The 17,837-nt window shown below is 30.4% G+C and overlaps 1 protein-coding gene across 4 annotated transcripts in view; it reads left to right on the top strand.

Moving 5' to 3' along the window:
* Nucleotides 1-17,837, top strand: part of LOC142331723 (echinoderm microtubule-associated protein-like 2) — a 422,423-nt gene that overhangs the window by 90,118 nt on the left and 314,468 nt on the right. For all 4 annotated transcript variants that reach the window (XM_075377770.1, XM_075377764.1, XM_075377766.1 and 1 more), the window contains exon 2: nt 15,823-15,931. In XM_075377770.1, the coding sequence (XP_075233885.1) occupies nt 15,871-15,931 (61 nt within the window). In that variant the 5' untranslated portion in view covers nt 15,823-15,870. The remainder of the gene's footprint in view (nt 1-15,822; nt 15,932-17,837) is intronic.

Below are 17,837 nucleotides of genomic sequence, written 5' to 3'. Positions count from 1 at the left end.
ATTTTTACCTTATTCACTTTCTCCGTTTCCGCCATTCCCTTTCCCTTTTTTCCGCCCCCTTTCACTTTCCTTTCCACATTATCTTTCCCTTATTTCCATTTCCCCCTTCGTCTTTCTCCCTTTCCCCTTTTATTTTTTCTCCTTTTACCTTTCCATTTCCTTTTCCCCCGTTTTCCCTTTTTTTCTTTTTTCCATTTTCCCCTTCATCCCTTTTACCTTTTTTGATTTTTTGCTTTTCCGATTTTTTACTCTTTCCCTTCTCCGATTTTCCCTTTCTCCCTTTTTCCCCCGTACGTAAATCGGTCCAGTAGTTTTTAGTCTATAACGAACACACATATCGGAAACACTGAAATGGAATCTAACTGATAGCGCTGTCCAATAGATAACGGATTTTATGTCCAACAGATAGTGCTGTTTTTTTTTAAAAAAGGCATGTTTTTACCTGTCACAGGGTAGCTTAATTGTAAAGCTTGACATTGAAAATGTTATTATGAATTTTCTCTCTGGAGATTTATAAAATGTTTTTATTTATACATTGAAAATGTATTGTTGTGACATTTTAGGTTATAAAAACATGCGCGTATTCGAATGCAACGTTGTGTCAAAATTTCAAAGCAATCGGTGAAGAAGTTTCGGAGATTTAAGATTTTGAACAAACAAACATTTACATTTTTATTTATATAGATTATATATGTTACCGTGAAAGACCGAAATTAGAGAATGTCAATATTCTCCGGTGAATGTAGACACATACCAAACACGTCGGTGAAAGACAGAAATATTTGATTATATTATTATACATTCGGACCTTCGGCGATATACTCCACAAAAGCATATAAGCTTTGATGAGGGTCGATACGATAACAAAAAAAGAATCACCCAATACCAATCTCCCTTCCTTCTTTTAACTTCCTTTTTTAGAAGGCTTCTTGTAATCTACTTACCTTAGAGATTGATATTGGATGATTTTTTTTATTTTTATTTCTAGTTGTTGTTTCGACCCCATAGAGCTGATCTGTGTTTGTCATCATATTACGGCGAAGGTCCGAATAAGCAAATATTTCGATCTTTCACTGACATATTCGGTATGTGTCGACATTCACTAGAGAATATCGACAATTGCCAGATATCGGTATTTCAGATAACATATAAACTCAAATATACTATACATGCTTATAAAATCTATAAATAACAGCTGCATTAAATCTAGACTTTTCATTGATAACTGGTTATTCATAAAATAAAAATGAGATATTTAAGACAAAGTTTTTCATGATTTTATATATGCGTAAAAGATGTTGCTTTTTAATTTTAGTTGCGTATTCCTCTGGTATTAAAAAATAATAAAAAAAGCCGTGAAAATTATGCAACTTTCGCTACCGAGGGTTGAATACTAATCTATACCCTGAAGGGAGATTAAAAGGAACATTATGTAATATGCAAGTAAACGTTTTCTACTCTATCAGTAAAATTTGAGAGAGAAGACCCATGTGATCGTTTTTTCCCACCTTCTTGATCAACCTTCTGACCACACGTTAATTTATTTTTTTCTCTCCATCTCTTGTGTGAAAATGTATGAATATAATAGTTTACTATTTTTTTTGAATGATTTTTTATCTTTTTCTATTCCTTCAGATATTGTAATTTCTTTTATGTCTTTTTATAGCATTAATTTTTGTTATAAAAATGTTGAAAAATTTGTTTTGTGAGCATATCATAAGATAGTTAAAGAATTTTGTTTTTTTCCTGCTGGAATTAGAGATTTTCTCAGTCTTTAAAAGTCTATTAAGCTTAATTTTACTTTTTTTTTTCTATTTCGAGTAATTTATTTATTTGTTTTCTATGAGTTTTCTGCAGTATAAATAAAAATGTATGTTTGTTTTAAAGTTATAACATTTTTCTGACACATTTTATTTTAATTTATATTAAATCAAAATATAATTTCTTATATTCTTACTATATTTGTTTATTTACAATTATATTTTATTCTTATTTTTACGTTTGTTTTAATTCTATGTCTTATTTATTTATTAATTTTTTGGAAGTAGTGTGCCACTGTTCCAATATATGTTACATCTTATGATTATTCGAATATTTTCTTTCCAGTTTGGTTTTGTTTGTTTCTGTTTTATTTCCATAGAAATTAACATGTGGTTTTATAGCCTGTGAGTTTTTTAACCGATTTTTCGAAGAAAAATAATACCGTATTTTTCTACGGTTGCATGGTTGGTGTGGGGAGGGTGAAAATCCATTTTCTTTACGTTGAGGTATGAGGAATACGAAAATATCATTCACTTATTGTAGATTTCTTGTTTTATATATATATTATGGTAAATTTAATTAATCCGGTAATTATGCATAATTACCGGTGAATTTGATTAATCACCTCCAATGTTGGAGAATAACATATATAATTTGTATATTTAACGTTAATTACATGAGGTTAGCGAGCGAAGCGAGAATAGTAAAATACACTCGCCGTACGAGATTAGGTTATAATCTAACCAAACAAAAGCTATGCTTGGCTTCGCTGGCTAACCTCGACTAATTAACATTAATGTTTTGATTATTTAAATAATAAATTCAGTAAGTTCTGCTTATAGTCGAGTCATCTTAATATGGAGAATATTTTAAATCACCGGTATATTTAATAAATTGCTATATATATTTTACTAAATTCTCCAACATTTGAGGAGATTAATTAAATTCACAACTAATTATGCATAATCACGGGATTAATCAAATTTACCGTAAAGTATATGTATATATGAATATTAACTTAAATGTAATTTATATAACTTTATTTTCCTCTTGACTGGATAGAATTATATATATTAACCAGACATATTTTACTTACAAATATTATCTTTATTAATCTGTTGGGTTAACCACTAAACTTTACAAACTTATAAATTAAATTCACTACGTTTCACTTAAAATTCTCTAAGTTTCTCAGGTTACAATACATATTCATACGCACATCATACACAATTTTCTTGCATACTAAGAAATTAACTGATCTACCCATCCTAGATTCCAATATTTTGTCCCTACCCATATTGTAAAAGATCCTCCTACTCACACTTAACTCATCTTATCTTTAGATGATTAAATGTACGAGTATCTCTTTATATAATCTGATTACTATTTACTGTGTATTGAAACCTTTACAATGCACATATATTTCTAAAAAATTACAAACATAAAACATTACTTTCCTTAAAACTAAATTTACAATATAAATATGATATTTTAAAATTAAATTAACATATATGTTGCTTAATCCGTCTATGTCCTTTCTATTGTTGACAGCGTTTGTATTTTTCTTGATTTATATTATTTCTACAGTGGTCATTTTATGTGTATTTTGTTCTTTATGTAATATTTTGTTGCTGTTTAAATCAAACGATTGTTTATTTTCTATTGTATGTTTTGTGAACGCTATCACTTCCTTTCCATGTTTATGGGTTTCTATTCTTTTTTTAAGGTATTGAGATGTTTTCCCAATGTACACCGCGTTACTATCTTTACACGGAAAAATATATACTACGTTGGCTTGTTGAGTTTGTATATATTTATAGGAATATATTTTTATATAAATATTATAATTAATATAATATACAATAATGAATGTTATTATATATTTATTTATAGCCATATGTATAGAATTTGTAGCTCGAAAATCTTCAAAACTATCAGATCAATTTCATTGAAAACTACTACAGATCTGCTATGGTAGTGTTCAGAAGTTGTGCATGTGAATATTTGTTGAAGTGTGACTGAGTCGTTTTTAAATTACGCTCTAATTTAGGTTGAAAAAATTTTAGCGGGGCAAGTTAGAAGCGTAGTTCGTTATGATGCTGCAAGTTAGAACGTGGAAACAAAATAGAATTGGAAAAAATTATCTTTTACTCCATGTTTTCAAATAACTAAAAATTTTAAGGTCAGTATCTTCAGGAGGTAGGGTTTTGGGGATCAATTTTCTGAAAAATTTGCTGACATAATCCAGTTTTATATTGAGTTCATATATGTATATGCTTTATCTTACCATTTTAAAAAAAACATTTTGCTCCAAAATTCCTCCTTCCCCAAAAATCGAAAAAAAAAACTATCTGTTTATTGCACATTTTTAACCGAATTATTTTAATGTCTTTCGAGGCGTAGTAGTGCTAGCAATAGAAAAAAAAATTCTTTGGGGTTGGGTAGCGAATCAAAGTTTAAAAATATCGATTTCTTTTAAAAAAATTTTTAACTTTTTTGGTTTATTTAAACTAAGAAAATTTTTTTTATCAACAGAACAAAAAACAAAAAATTCGGGAAGATTTAACATTTTTATGAATGTTAATGTTAAACATAATAATGTTTAATTAACATTCTACTACTGTTTATAACATTATTATTATTATTATTACTAAAATACACGTAGATAAATAAATAAATAGTTTTACAATTTTGATCCGTTATAATTATAAATTACATCGTTGAAGATTCATGCTGACATTTGACACCAATACACCACTTGTCTTACCGTTATTTGTAGTTAGTCTGGAATGTAACAGGTGTGTTTGAGGTTATATTTTAAACGTTGGCTTCTGTGTTAGTCTACTGTAATAATAAATGCTCTATTGGCCAATCATCTGCTATTTTAAGTTTAAATCGTTCAATTGTATTGGTGAATTAACTTAAAAGTAAAATAAATTGATATGGTTTAGTAATTTTAACTGAATCATTCAATTTCGATGCAATAGTTATAAATAGAAAAAAACTTCTTTTTTTTTCTTATTTTTATTATAACGACACAACAACTTTACAATCTGTTCAGCAAGATAATTAAACAATAAGTAAATAAGATGTATTTGAACTAACATTAAGCTGTCACGACACTGCGGCTTGTGACGTAGAAGATCACTCCATACGGCCAGACCATAAAGTCACCTGATTGAAAAGATAAGGCAAACCAGGAATATTGTTCCTCAGCAATCTTGAAAAATCACTGATCATGTTATCTAATAAATTGACCGCCAAATAATTCAGGTGCCGATCCAAACGATTTTAGTACAGTAGGCTGACCAGAGAGATTTCCTGCCGAACGGTTCGCAACTTAAGATTATTATATATGAGGTTATCACTTATGTACCAGGGTATGTTGAGAATTTTCCGCAGTGTTTTTGTATGGTAGCGTTCAAGTATGTCAATACTGGAATTGCACCCTGTACCCCACAATTCAAGCCCGTAAGTCCAAACAGGTTTAAAAACGGATTTATAAATCAATAATTTACTTTCTGCTGAAAGTCGAGATTTATGTCCTATCAACCAGTACATGTGTTAAAACTTGAGATCCAACTGTTTCTGCTTAGAAATGATATGTTTCGTCCAAAGATGAAAGATGAAGATAAAGTCGTCGATCAAGATGAAAACCCTTACAGTCTTGAGATCTTAGAATCGGAACATTGAAGATAGAAACAGGAGGACAGTGTTCCTTACGAAGGGTGAACCTGACGTACTTTGATTTTGTTTCGTTTATTTTTATTTTCCAACATGTAAGCCACGATTCGAGGAGAGTGATATAATATTGAATAAAAAAAGACGCAGTAATCGGATTTTCGTGGACAGCAAGAACTTCAGTATCGTCAGCAAATGTTCCAACTGTGGGTGGTAACAACCGTAATTGGCAAGTCAGCCGTAAACAGAACATACAAGATGGGTCCGAGAACGCTACCTTGAGAACGCTCCCAAAAAAAAAAAATTGACAAAAAAGTTATTATACTTTCCTGATATTGGTTATTTATTCTTATATAGTGGAAAAATAATTATACATGAAAAAAAAATAACTAAGATTTCTTTTCTGGGGTGGCCGAGTAATTTATGATAAAGTTTTATTGTAAAATTATAATTATATATTTAAATAAACCCAAAAGTTTTAAAATTTTATAATTTTTCTACGTTTACTGTGTTAAATGGAAGAAACTAAAAAAAAAAATCAACTAAAAATTTTGCAATCAATAACAAGTTACTTGTTATTGATTGATGTATTTTTTTGGAAAGAGAAAAGATAATGAAATTTTATTCAATTATTATTAATAAAAGATTTAATAAACCGAAAACATTTTTGAGAAATTTAAAAACTATTTTTCTAAACTTTTATCGGATTCCCTTAACAATATTGCTCCCTTTTATTTTTCTGTTCAGCCCCCGGAATCACGTAAGGCATTATTTCAATTAACTACACATCTCAGGAATGGTCGAACTGAGACTGTTCAAGACTACACTTCATTTACACTCATACACATCATCCTCATTCATTCTCTGAAGTAATACCTTACAGTGATTCCGGGGGCTAAACAGGAAAAGAGAAAGGGGGTACGCAAGGTGATCGTAGGAGTAGCCAAAGAAGTAGTATAAATAATAAATAATTTAATTTTTATCTACACACACACACACACACACACACACACACACACACACACACACACACACACACACACACACACGCGCGCGCGCGCGCACACACACACACACACACACACACACACACACACACACACACACACACACACACATACATACATACATACACACACACACACACACAGAGAGAGAGAGAGAGAGAGAGAGAGAGAGAGAGAGAGAGAGAGAGAGAGAGAGAGAGAGAGAAGAGAGTGAGAGAGAGACGGAGAGAGAGGGATATTGGGTAAAACTTTTCGCCTTAGGGGTACGCGATCAAAAAGGCTTGGATATCACTGCTCTAGAGGTATGATTCCGCGAACGTAACATTTCATAATACGAAAGGAAAAATTATACATGCGTATAATTGTAATGAGTAGTTACGAAATATAATTCTGCAAATTAAAATTTTGAATCGAATTATTGCAACGAAAACATAATTTAATTTCTTCATTTCTTTTTGCTTTTTTTTATATGTATGTTTTCCTGCACACACGGTTAAGTACAAGTACAAGCATAAGTTTATTTGTTACTTCGTATAGAATGATGCGATTATAATCGCAAGACCATCTTCGCATTCTCAAAAACAAATTGGATCTTTTAGCAGTACGATGATACAAACCGCACTGTAATTATTTTGCTGGATATAAGTAATCAGAATTTTTTTGAGCTTAATAACGAAACTTTTATTTATTTACAAATCCATTCAGGCAAAAATAAACTTTCTCCAACATCTATACTTTGTTAATAAACTCATAAATTTCATTTATCTTTGTAAGGTTTCTTTCATAGAATAGCATTAAGTGATCATTGTGTTTGAGGTTTTGGACAATCTACAATTTATACGAATGATAATAAAATTCTGTAACAATATTCTTTAAATTTTGGAACGGTGCAACTACTAAGAGATAATTCTTGGCAATGGAATTGAAAGTTGTGAGTTTTCTTTTAATAGCAGCTAGAAAAGGCTCGATATAGTCTGGCTTATAAGGGCTCATGCAGCCCCTGAAGATTTATTTTTTAAAGCTGAAACTATTTTCATAAAAATTCCGTAAACATGATTGTGTGTACTGCATATATTGACAGAACATAATCTTTAGGTCTTTAATAATAATTAAAGTCAGGAAGAAATTCTCTCCGCGCGGTCTCCATGCTCCAAATGTTTTGATGGTAAAATAACGCTGCGCTTAAATTCAATGATTTATAATAACTAAGACGAGGTTTATATTTTACTCAGCCCTACCAACGTAATTTTTAAAATTTCCCTCTTAGACATTCGATTTTTTCCCATCAAGTGGTTCTTAAAATAAAAGGAAATTTTTTATTTCGTGACGAATGCTTTGATTGGTTTTTTGTTTAAAAAAAATAATAATTGAAGAACAGCAATTTGTTTTTAGCATGATTTTCTTTGCATAGTTAGATAATAATAAAAAAATCTTGTTATAGATGTTGTTGAGTTAGTTGGTATTTTAATTAGTATTGTCGTTAAACCTTTTCATTAACCTATATTTTTATTTACTTTCATTAATTATTTTGAATTCTCTTTGATCTGATCTGTGTTCTTTTTTAGATTGCAGAAATTTATATTACTCGTTCATAGAATTATAGCTTTTGGATTAGCCTTTATGTTAATTAAATTAAATAAATAACTTTTAATTGTAAAATCTTGGATATTAATAATAATAATAATTATTATTAAAATAATTGGTATGTTTTTCAGATAATTTATATACTTTTTAATTTATTTATTAACTGTTTTCATTTTTTAAATAGCTGCTAACATTTTAATTTTAGCTTATACTTTTATTTTTTATTAGAATCAATCACAGAAAGATTATAGTAATTACGTACAGAGAATTTCCGCAATCTTTTGTTTCTTGATCTTTTTAAAATGTCTTAAATATTATCACCTGCAAAGTAACTTGTTCTAATGTAACATTTTTAAATTTTAATAAATGTAGGTAAATTATTTGCTTTTTTACCTTCTTCTTTTTAAGAGTTAAACTTAACAATTTTTTGTTGATATTAAAACATTTCAAAGATAAATTGTATAGAATATAGCACGGACATAACTGCGGAAATTATTTCAGGGGATTAAAGTAATCAAAAATATGATTCTTCCTTCTTTTATCGATGATTAGTAAACGTTTGTTCTTATCCCAACAGCGCATAAAAAATATCTCTTTCGGCACTACGGAAGGCTGTGGTAGATTTCACCATTGCTAAGTATGGGATAAAAAAGATTTCCACCTTAAAGTTAAGAAAAACTTTAAATTTTCTCAATACGATAATGGTTAGATGTGAAAAAAGTTTCACATGTTTAGCATACGACAAGCCCTTTCTTCTTACAATTCCAGCAACATTTTGGTCATCCCTTAACGTAAGGGTTGGTCATACCAAAAATTGTTTCACAAAAAAGTTTTAGGTAATGTTTAGAGGACTAATGACCACTTTAAACCGATTAGATACTGTGCCTATTAAGGCAGATATGATATTTTTTGTCTTCGAAATCCATTTTTTCCAGCCCTGGTCCAATGGTTGTGATATCAAACAACTTTGCTTAGATTCGTTTGTACATACAAACTTTTGAATTAACGGTGGTTTTAGGGCTGGAGGATATGAAACACGAAGATATGTCGAAATTTTCCGGAAGTCGAATCATAGTACCCATTACAATAGGTAGCTTTCTTATGAAATCTACCTAATACTAAAGCTTTTTTTTTGTAAACGCTTGGTCAGCGTTTTCTACATATTAATTAAATAAAATTACGTAGCCAACTGTCAGTGTTAAGACGTCACCTGTTGGTTATCTTGTCATTTAACCTTGTAACCATTATCCTTTAATACTGTTCATTAAAGTTTGCGAATTCGTGAAAATCTTTCAAGTATATATATATATATACTGTGCTTAGATACTGTGCCTATTAAGAGAGGTATGATTTTTTTTGTCTTCACAACTCAATTTTTTCCACCCCCTTGGCCAATGATTGGCGATATCAAAAAACTTTACTTACATAAGTTGTAGGGCCTTATCCAAAGAATAGCAGGAATCTCAAACGAATGTAATATTTTACTTAATAAGAAAGTTATAGTGATATTTTGTTTTTTCGGAAAAGCGCCCCCATTTCCACCTCCGTGGTCCGATTTTAGCCATTAACGAAATAGACCGAGATTTTTTGTCGTTATACTTGATGTATAAATTTGAAAGTGATTGGTGAAAAATTACGGCAGTAATTGTGTCCACAAGAAAGTGAAATATATATATATAAATGTATATATATAAACTTTCTGGGGGACATGAAAGTGAAGGTATGTCTAAATTTTCTGGAAGTCGAATCGTTATACACATTACAATAGGTAGCTTATGTAATGTACCTAATATTCTGGTAAAATTCAATAAATAAAACTTGTTTAATTTATTCAATTCAAAAAAACTTGTTTAGACCAGCTATTTTACGAAATAGATGAATATGATATTTTTATGTTTTGAAAAATTTAATATATTTTTAGTTTTTTATGAATTCTTTTATGGTGGATATCTACAACAAATGAAGATTGAATTACTGAACCTAGTGATCAAAGAACAATAAGTGAAAGATAGAAAGAAAAAATATTGAATGAAAGATATTTAGAGAAAAAACACATGAAATTGAATTTAAAACTATGTGGAAATAATAAATCATATCTAAATGAAATGGTCGGAAGAGAGAAAGATCAAATACGCGGAAAAAAAATATTCGAAGGAAAGAAAAAGAAGCTAGAAGAAAATCTATTTGCGTGTTCCTTAGTTGACCTAACCGCAAAAGACACCCTGACTCCCTTAGAGGAAGACTTCTGCATTGTGACGATCCTAGTAGTTACACCACCCCTTCCGTACATAGCCTTGATGGGTTTTACCAGAAGTCGTCTTTTAGATCCTGTTTACGCCATTGCGTAAAGCTGTTTTTAAGTTAATTCAACTGGTTTGGTATTTGATTTGTTTTCATCTAAAATTTAACAGTATTTCGATTTAATGAATATTTTAATTATAAATAAGAAATTTTTTCATACACTGAAATTAATGCATTCCATTCAAAATACATATAAATATATGCTCAGTTGATTTTTATTCATGACTTTTGTATTGATTATTTATTAAAATTTAATTCTGTATTATTTCATGTGCATAATATTTAAAAAAAAAATAAAATAAAGAAGAAGATCTAAACGTAAATATGTTACATTCACTCGGCTCCTTTCGGATGCACTCGGCGCCTGACGATTTAGCGGCTCGTCGCAGTTCACTCGGCTCCTTTCGGATTCACTCGGCGCCTGACGATTTAGCGGCTCCTCACCGTTCACACAGCTCCTTTCGGATGGACCCGGCTTCTATCGACATCACTCGGCTCCACTTACCCTATATAAGCCGGCTCGCCACTAGTGTCAGGTCACTTCTACTTTACCTCACTTTTACATCTTCGTCACTCTCAGCAGTCTCCCGTTGTGGTCACTCTCTCGTTGTCTCTCTCAGACCATCGTCTCTCTGGCCATCGTTTCTGATCATTATCTCTGTGCATTCATATTCATCGCCTTTGTGCATTCATATTCGTCGGTTCAGTTACTAAAAACCAGCCAAATTCATCAAAGCAGGATCTTTCCAAACTGGTTATAACAAAGTGTTACCTCTGTATTTTCTGATACACCACTGTAGATTACGCCAAGGATAAACTGTATGTATATATGTCTACTTTATTCACGAGTTCATTTTTACAAAATAATGTGTGATTAAGGCAAATTAAAATTATTCATTATTTATTATATTAAACAGTTGTGTTATTAGTAAAATTAGTGAAATACTCAATTAATTGTAGATTATGAATTTGAAATTCAAGATTGGCTTAAAAACAATTTCTTCATTCAAGTGTAGTCATGAAAGGTGGCTTAAGTAAAGGTTGTGTTATTATTTTTCATGTGTGACATATTTTATATGTTATTAATGATTACTATTATTAATAATATTCTGGTTGTTCATTAAAAGTCAGTTGCTGAGAGTAAATTACGTTTTTACTTGAAATGTTTTCAAATAGTGACTCTATCATTTAATTTAATTTAATTTGTTAAGTGCAGAGATTAATTCTTATTTATTCATGAACTGAATTCATATTACTTTTTTTAAATTAATCTAAAGAAAATAACTCCTGAAGTGAAGTTATGTTTTTGGACTTCTTTGTTATTAATATTGTGATTTGTTCTAGTAATATTTATTGCTTTTGTATTCCATCTTGTAGTTTGAATAACAATGTATTTAATTCTTTAAACTGTTTTTAGACTCGTATTTAATACAAAAGATTTTCAAAATAATTAATTGAAAAATGTATATTTATGTATTTGTCATTTAATATTATAACAGATATGTCGATTCAGCTGATATCCTTGTATAAATACAGTACAGGATTAAATTAAGTTTATTTCGTAATTTCATTTAATTTTTTAAGGTTATGCTTTAAAGAAAAGATTGAAAGTTTGTTTTTCATTCTGTTAAAAATAAAGTCCAATATTCTTTTGGCAAAAAAAAAGCTATTTGTAATTTTATTTTTGTAACTTGCCCCAACAGATCCTCTAAACTTGATAAAATAACACAGACATCAGTTTGGCAGCTGTCCGGATGCCATTGATGCAAATGCCTCGGCAGACATTTCCATCTGTGTAATTACACAACCTATTATCGCCTTCGTACGGCCTCTTCCAACCACGACCATTTACCACATCTTACAAGCCTCAACTATCAAATAACCCGATTCGCGGAAGCGCGATCCCCGCGCCTTTTTCTTTCATAGTCTATTTTATCTTTAGGTAATAAAATATGTTAATAGATAAATAAGATCAACATGTAAAAATTAACGTCATGATTAGGAAAGATTAAAATTCTATGCAATTCCGGGAAATTGCATACCATTCAGACTATACCATATCAGACTATAGTTTAGCTAATTCAGAGTTTATTTATAACAATTATTAACAAAAAAAAATGTTGGGTATTTGTTTGTTATCCCACCGCCACTTTTTTTGATACAATTTCTTCAGATTTCATGAGAATATGAATAATAATAACATTTAAGTTGGAAAAAGTATATTTTTTAATAAAAAATAAAAATTACAAAATAACAATAAACACCTCATAAATACTGTATGAATTCATAAACACCACAAAACAAAACACAATATATCGCACTTTCAGAGGATAAAATTCGTGAATGTTACTGAGAATAGAATTAAAGATATTTTTGCCGTTTCCAATATTTTTACGCTATATGAATTTAGCGAAATAACTCTCCAAATGATGACGAGGAGTGCCACAATGTTCTTTATTGCTCCATTTCCAAGAACCGCACAATTTTTCAATATTTTGAGTGTGAATTCCTGTCTTTGGATCTACAAAATTATATTTGTGATTCACTTTAGCATGATGAAAGTCTTCTTTTTCTATAGTGGAAGTCTGGTACGCTCTTCAGCTGTCATAATATATACTAGTACCATTTTTAATTCATCGTTTTACTACATTGATTCACAGAATTTTTCGCCCACCGTCCAGATTGAGAATCACAAATTTTTTAGCACCCCCAAAATGTTTAAACTTACCATCTGTTAAAAATAATAATTGCAATTGAGTTTTTAAAATGCGCTCTTACAAACATCAGTTGCAATTATTGTTGTTAAATGTGGCGTATGCTATTTCTTAGTTGAAAGCTACATTTTAAATAAGAGCAATTAAAATGCATATTTAATCTTTTTGGAAATATTTTTATTATAATTGCTTTCAAAAAGATTACAATTGTATTCAATATAGATACAATTGTAATTTTTTTTATATTCAGAAAAATCATAGAGACACATACAATACAATTAAGAAATTAAAGCTAATGTCTTAAGCTTTTAAACGATTTTAATGCAGTTTACTCAAAATTGTTTTCCCTCATGCGCTCGATCAAACACAAAGAAAAAATTTCAAATTTTTAAAACCTGATTCTCTTTTTTTTAATTTGATTAATTTTTTAATCTGAAGTATACTTTCAAAAAGTAGAGTATTCAAGCTTTAATTTTTTTTATTCGTCCTCTAAGCCTCTTGGTTGGAAAGTTAAAGTAGTAGTAGAACACAATCATTTTTTATCATAAAATATAGGTGCCCCTTTAATTTTTTGTACTAGTAGTTATTTAATTTTAGTTTGAAATATCAGGAAAACATTTTTACCCCCCCTTTTTTTTAATTAGCCATTGCCCTCCTAGACTGCCTAAACGCCCTCAATTTTCTGTGGGCCTTCTACCGCCCCCTCTGAAGGCCTCCAGCGCTCATAAGCAGGCGTTATCACCCACGTTGAGAACGAATATTTTACGACATTCAACAGTATTACAGTAGATCGATCAAGCACTATTTCTATAAAACACTCCTTTATCTCACGACAAAAATGCCACCCACCAAAAAGACACTGCTGCGGTAATATTTTGCCAGGATTGTTTTTCCTTTTTGTAAATAAACTTTCATAAATTTATTCTATCATTCCTCGTCCTTCGATTTCTAACATATCTCTATTTTGAATAGGCTGAACACAAACTTCTCTCATATAACTATTCCAAATGATTGTAGCGTTTTGTCCCGTTTCTAATTTACGTTCACACTATTTTACACTAGTCAATTCATAGCACCAACAGTATATAAATTAATGATTTTTACAAAGATTGCGCCGACTTCCTTCGAACCAATTATCTTTGTGTAAATATAAATCTTTTCTACAATCTCTATTCATGCATGTTGATATTTAAAATTATAAGTCATAGTGTGTTTTTTTTTTTACATTTACGGAATATCAGCAAAAGACCTTTTTCTTGTAAAAATGAAATTTCATTTTCTTCGGTATTTGGTAAATCCCACATTTTTATGATGTATACAGTATGCATATCTGCCTATTCTTACCAGTAACAATTCAAGTAACATACTAACAAGTTTTTTAAATCAAAGATTTACACTCTTAGCGTATAACTGGATGGAGAACTCATGAAAATCATGTAATTCCTTGGTAATATCATTTGAAATACATATTTTTACTCATTTTATAACATTTGTCACCAAAAAAACTTAAAAAAGTGGCGATACGATAACAAGTTAATTTTATTAATAATTCGTATATTTAACGCAAATTATATGATGTTAGCAAACTTAGATTATATTTGGTTTAACCCACCGGGTTGGTCTAGTGGTAAATGCGTCTTCCCAAATCAGCTGATTTGGAAGTTGAGTATTCCAGCGTTCAAATCCTAGTAAAGTCAGTTATTTTTACAAGGATTTGGAAAACTAGATCGTGGATACCGGTGATCTTTGTTAGTTGGATTTCAATTAACCACATCTCACATCTCAGGAATGATCGAACTTAGACTGTACAAGACTTCATTTACACTCTTACATATCATCCTCATTCATCCTCTGAAGTATTATTTGAACGGTAATTACCAGAGGCTAAACAGGAAAAAGAAAGAAAGGTTATATTTGGTTTGGTTATGTTGATATACGTACGATTCTTCAGTCAACGTAATCTAAAAGCCGGTCTCCGTGGCGCGAATCGTAGCCTTTCATCCGGAGGTCCCGGGTTTGAATCCCGGTCAGGCATGACATTTTCACACACGCTACAAATCATTCATCTCATTCTCTGAAGCAATACCTAACGGTGGTCGCGGAGGTTAAACAAAAAAAAATCTAAAAAACATTACACACGCTCGCTTCGGTCGCTGAGAAACATATTTTTTGTTTAATACATTATAATAATAAATTTAATACTTTCTTTTTGACAAAGAAGTTGCACAAATAAAGTGGCGAGATGCAATAAAAACAAGTACCAAATTCTGTATTTAATTAAGTTTTTTACTTTTTTCCTCTTTTACCCTCATATTTATTGCCATGTTAATATATAAACCACAGCTACATATTATTCAATTATATAGTTTAAACATTATCCAGGTTAATAGTTTACTGTTTGGAATAATATTTATGTACATGTAGCATGCTAGTTTATTTATCGACGATAAATATCTTATAATATGTGGTGACCTCCATTCATGCGATGCGCGTTTTCTATCATGGAATCTTTTGCAATCAATAATGAAGATAATGTAATATTTTTTTTCTTTTTAAGATTTTTGTCAGCTAATATTTATGAAAATATATCGTTGTTTATTGAAAGAATTAATATAATTTAATATTTTATTTTTTTGGATTTCATATTACAAACGATTGAAAAAATTAAATATCATTTACTTTTGTTTTATATTTATACCGTTAAAATGTATGTATTTCTATTAAATTAATTATTTTTTTCTATTTTGTATATATTTGAAATATCTTTGTTTTAGGATCTGAAGATTATAGTTAATATTTAACTGTGGAGTGGAGGTGGTGATATGCGTCTTAACGGTGCACGCAATGAAGGACATTTATCATCATCCTCAATTAATGAAACAGGTAACAATAACTCAACTATTTATTTATTATAAAAGATAAATAATTAAAATTATAAAATGCTATTCACAATAGAATGAAGATAATTCATTCTACTGTGAATAGTATTTTTATTTAATGAATAGTACCTAAAACGTAATGACCGTAACGACGGAGCGTTACGTTTGACCGACATCAATGCATATTTCTTTTAGCGATTGAAAATTTAAATTTTAAGAAAACTGAATTAATAATAAACATAGTTTATCTTTATTTACCTATATTTGACCTGCACTATCGAAAAGCCGGCAAAAAAGCCGGAAAAATGAATTGAATCTAGTTAGTGATTCAAAAAGGACTTCACAATTTTAAAAGCGTATAAAAATTTATTACGATAACTTACAGATTCCATGTAGGTCTCATTTCATAGAAAAACACATCAAGTTTGTCACCCGATATTTACTTTGGTTCGATATGTTTTTCATTTATAATGCGACATTCATCCCATCTGAAGTCGATTTCCTTCCAGACTGTAGCCAAGTACAAGTCTGTGCCGGAGTACAGACTGTACTCCGGCAAGTCCGCCGGAGTTACCTCTGTAGCTGCGGCGTTAATTCGAAGTCTTAGCTCAACAAGATCGTCAGACAAAGTTGGTACATAAAATCTATATTTAATGATACCTCATAAGAAAAATCTAGCGAGGTCAAATCTGGGGAGCGAGGTGGCCATGTAATTGGACCTTTTCGACCGATCCAACGACCTGGGATTCGAATATCGAGAAAATGTCGGACTTCTAGGCGGCAGTTAGGTGGTGGTCCCTGCCTTGCTGATAGTAAGTAGCGTCCATCTTGGTCATCATCGTCTAACTGAGGAATTAGAAAATTTTGAAGCTTGTCCTGATAAACGATACCATTTACGTTTTTTCTGCCTCCTGAAAGAAGAACAACCTGCCTCAACGAAGGTTTGGTGCCAAAAGCAAATTGTATGCCTACTAGGAGGCTTCCTACCGCACTGTAGGAAAGTTACATTGAACTGCAATTGCTGACTGCAGAAAGTGAAACCAAAAAACAACAGTGAGCACGTTCCGCACCAGTAAACATGTACGTTTTTAACAAAACTGGTGGCAGCGTTGGTGGTCATATTTAGTATTAATGAGTCACAAAACTTCTAATTTGCTATGAAATGAGAACTGAAACGAATTTATAAGTTATCTCAATAAATCTTTAAATGCTTTTAAAGTTTTGATGTCCTTTTTGAATCACCTGGGTGCATATAAATCCATTTTGATTTTGTTTAAATCTTTTAATTTTAATTTTTGAAGCTTAAAAATATAAAGCAATAACCGAAATTTTTAATATTATTTTATTCTCATCACATAATTTTGAAAAACATGTTGCTGACTTTTTGAAAATTCGGAGGCTTATGCGTAAGGGGACATTTTTAATGATTAAAATATCTACTAAAATTGATTTCAAAAAAATCGTAATTTTTTTTAAATTATGATTTTTTTTTTAAATTTGTGAGCTTCCCATTAGGAGAGGGGTATAAATTTATTTTATTGTTATAACATTGCTTTTTTTGTTTGAGCATTTAAGATTTAAAATTGCGAAAAATCTTTTTTCATTTTGGAGGCTCTCATGCTCAAGGGGAGGAAGTATTCCCATGGATTTAAATTATTTTGAAGAGAATAATCACTAAGTTATGATAATAAATATATAAAATAACTTTTTAAATTTGTTTAAAAAATACAAAGATACAGTCATAATTTTAAATGATCAAGTTGTGATTTTATAGGAAAGGGTGAAAATTGGGGTGCTGAAAACCCCCTTACAATTATCAAAAATGAAAGGAACACACCGAAAGTCAATGTCTGGTTAGGATGGCTCAAAAGTGGCGTCATCGGTCCGTTTTTTTTTTCATGGAGAAAATA

Source organism: Lycorma delicatula, chromosome 10, assembly GCF_047948215.1.
Source record: "Lycorma delicatula isolate Av1 chromosome 10, ASM4794821v1, whole genome shotgun sequence".
Lineage (NCBI taxonomy): Eukaryota > Metazoa > Arthropoda > Insecta > Hemiptera > Fulgoridae > Lycorma > Lycorma delicatula.
This window is presented reverse-complemented; position numbering and strand designations above follow the sequence as displayed.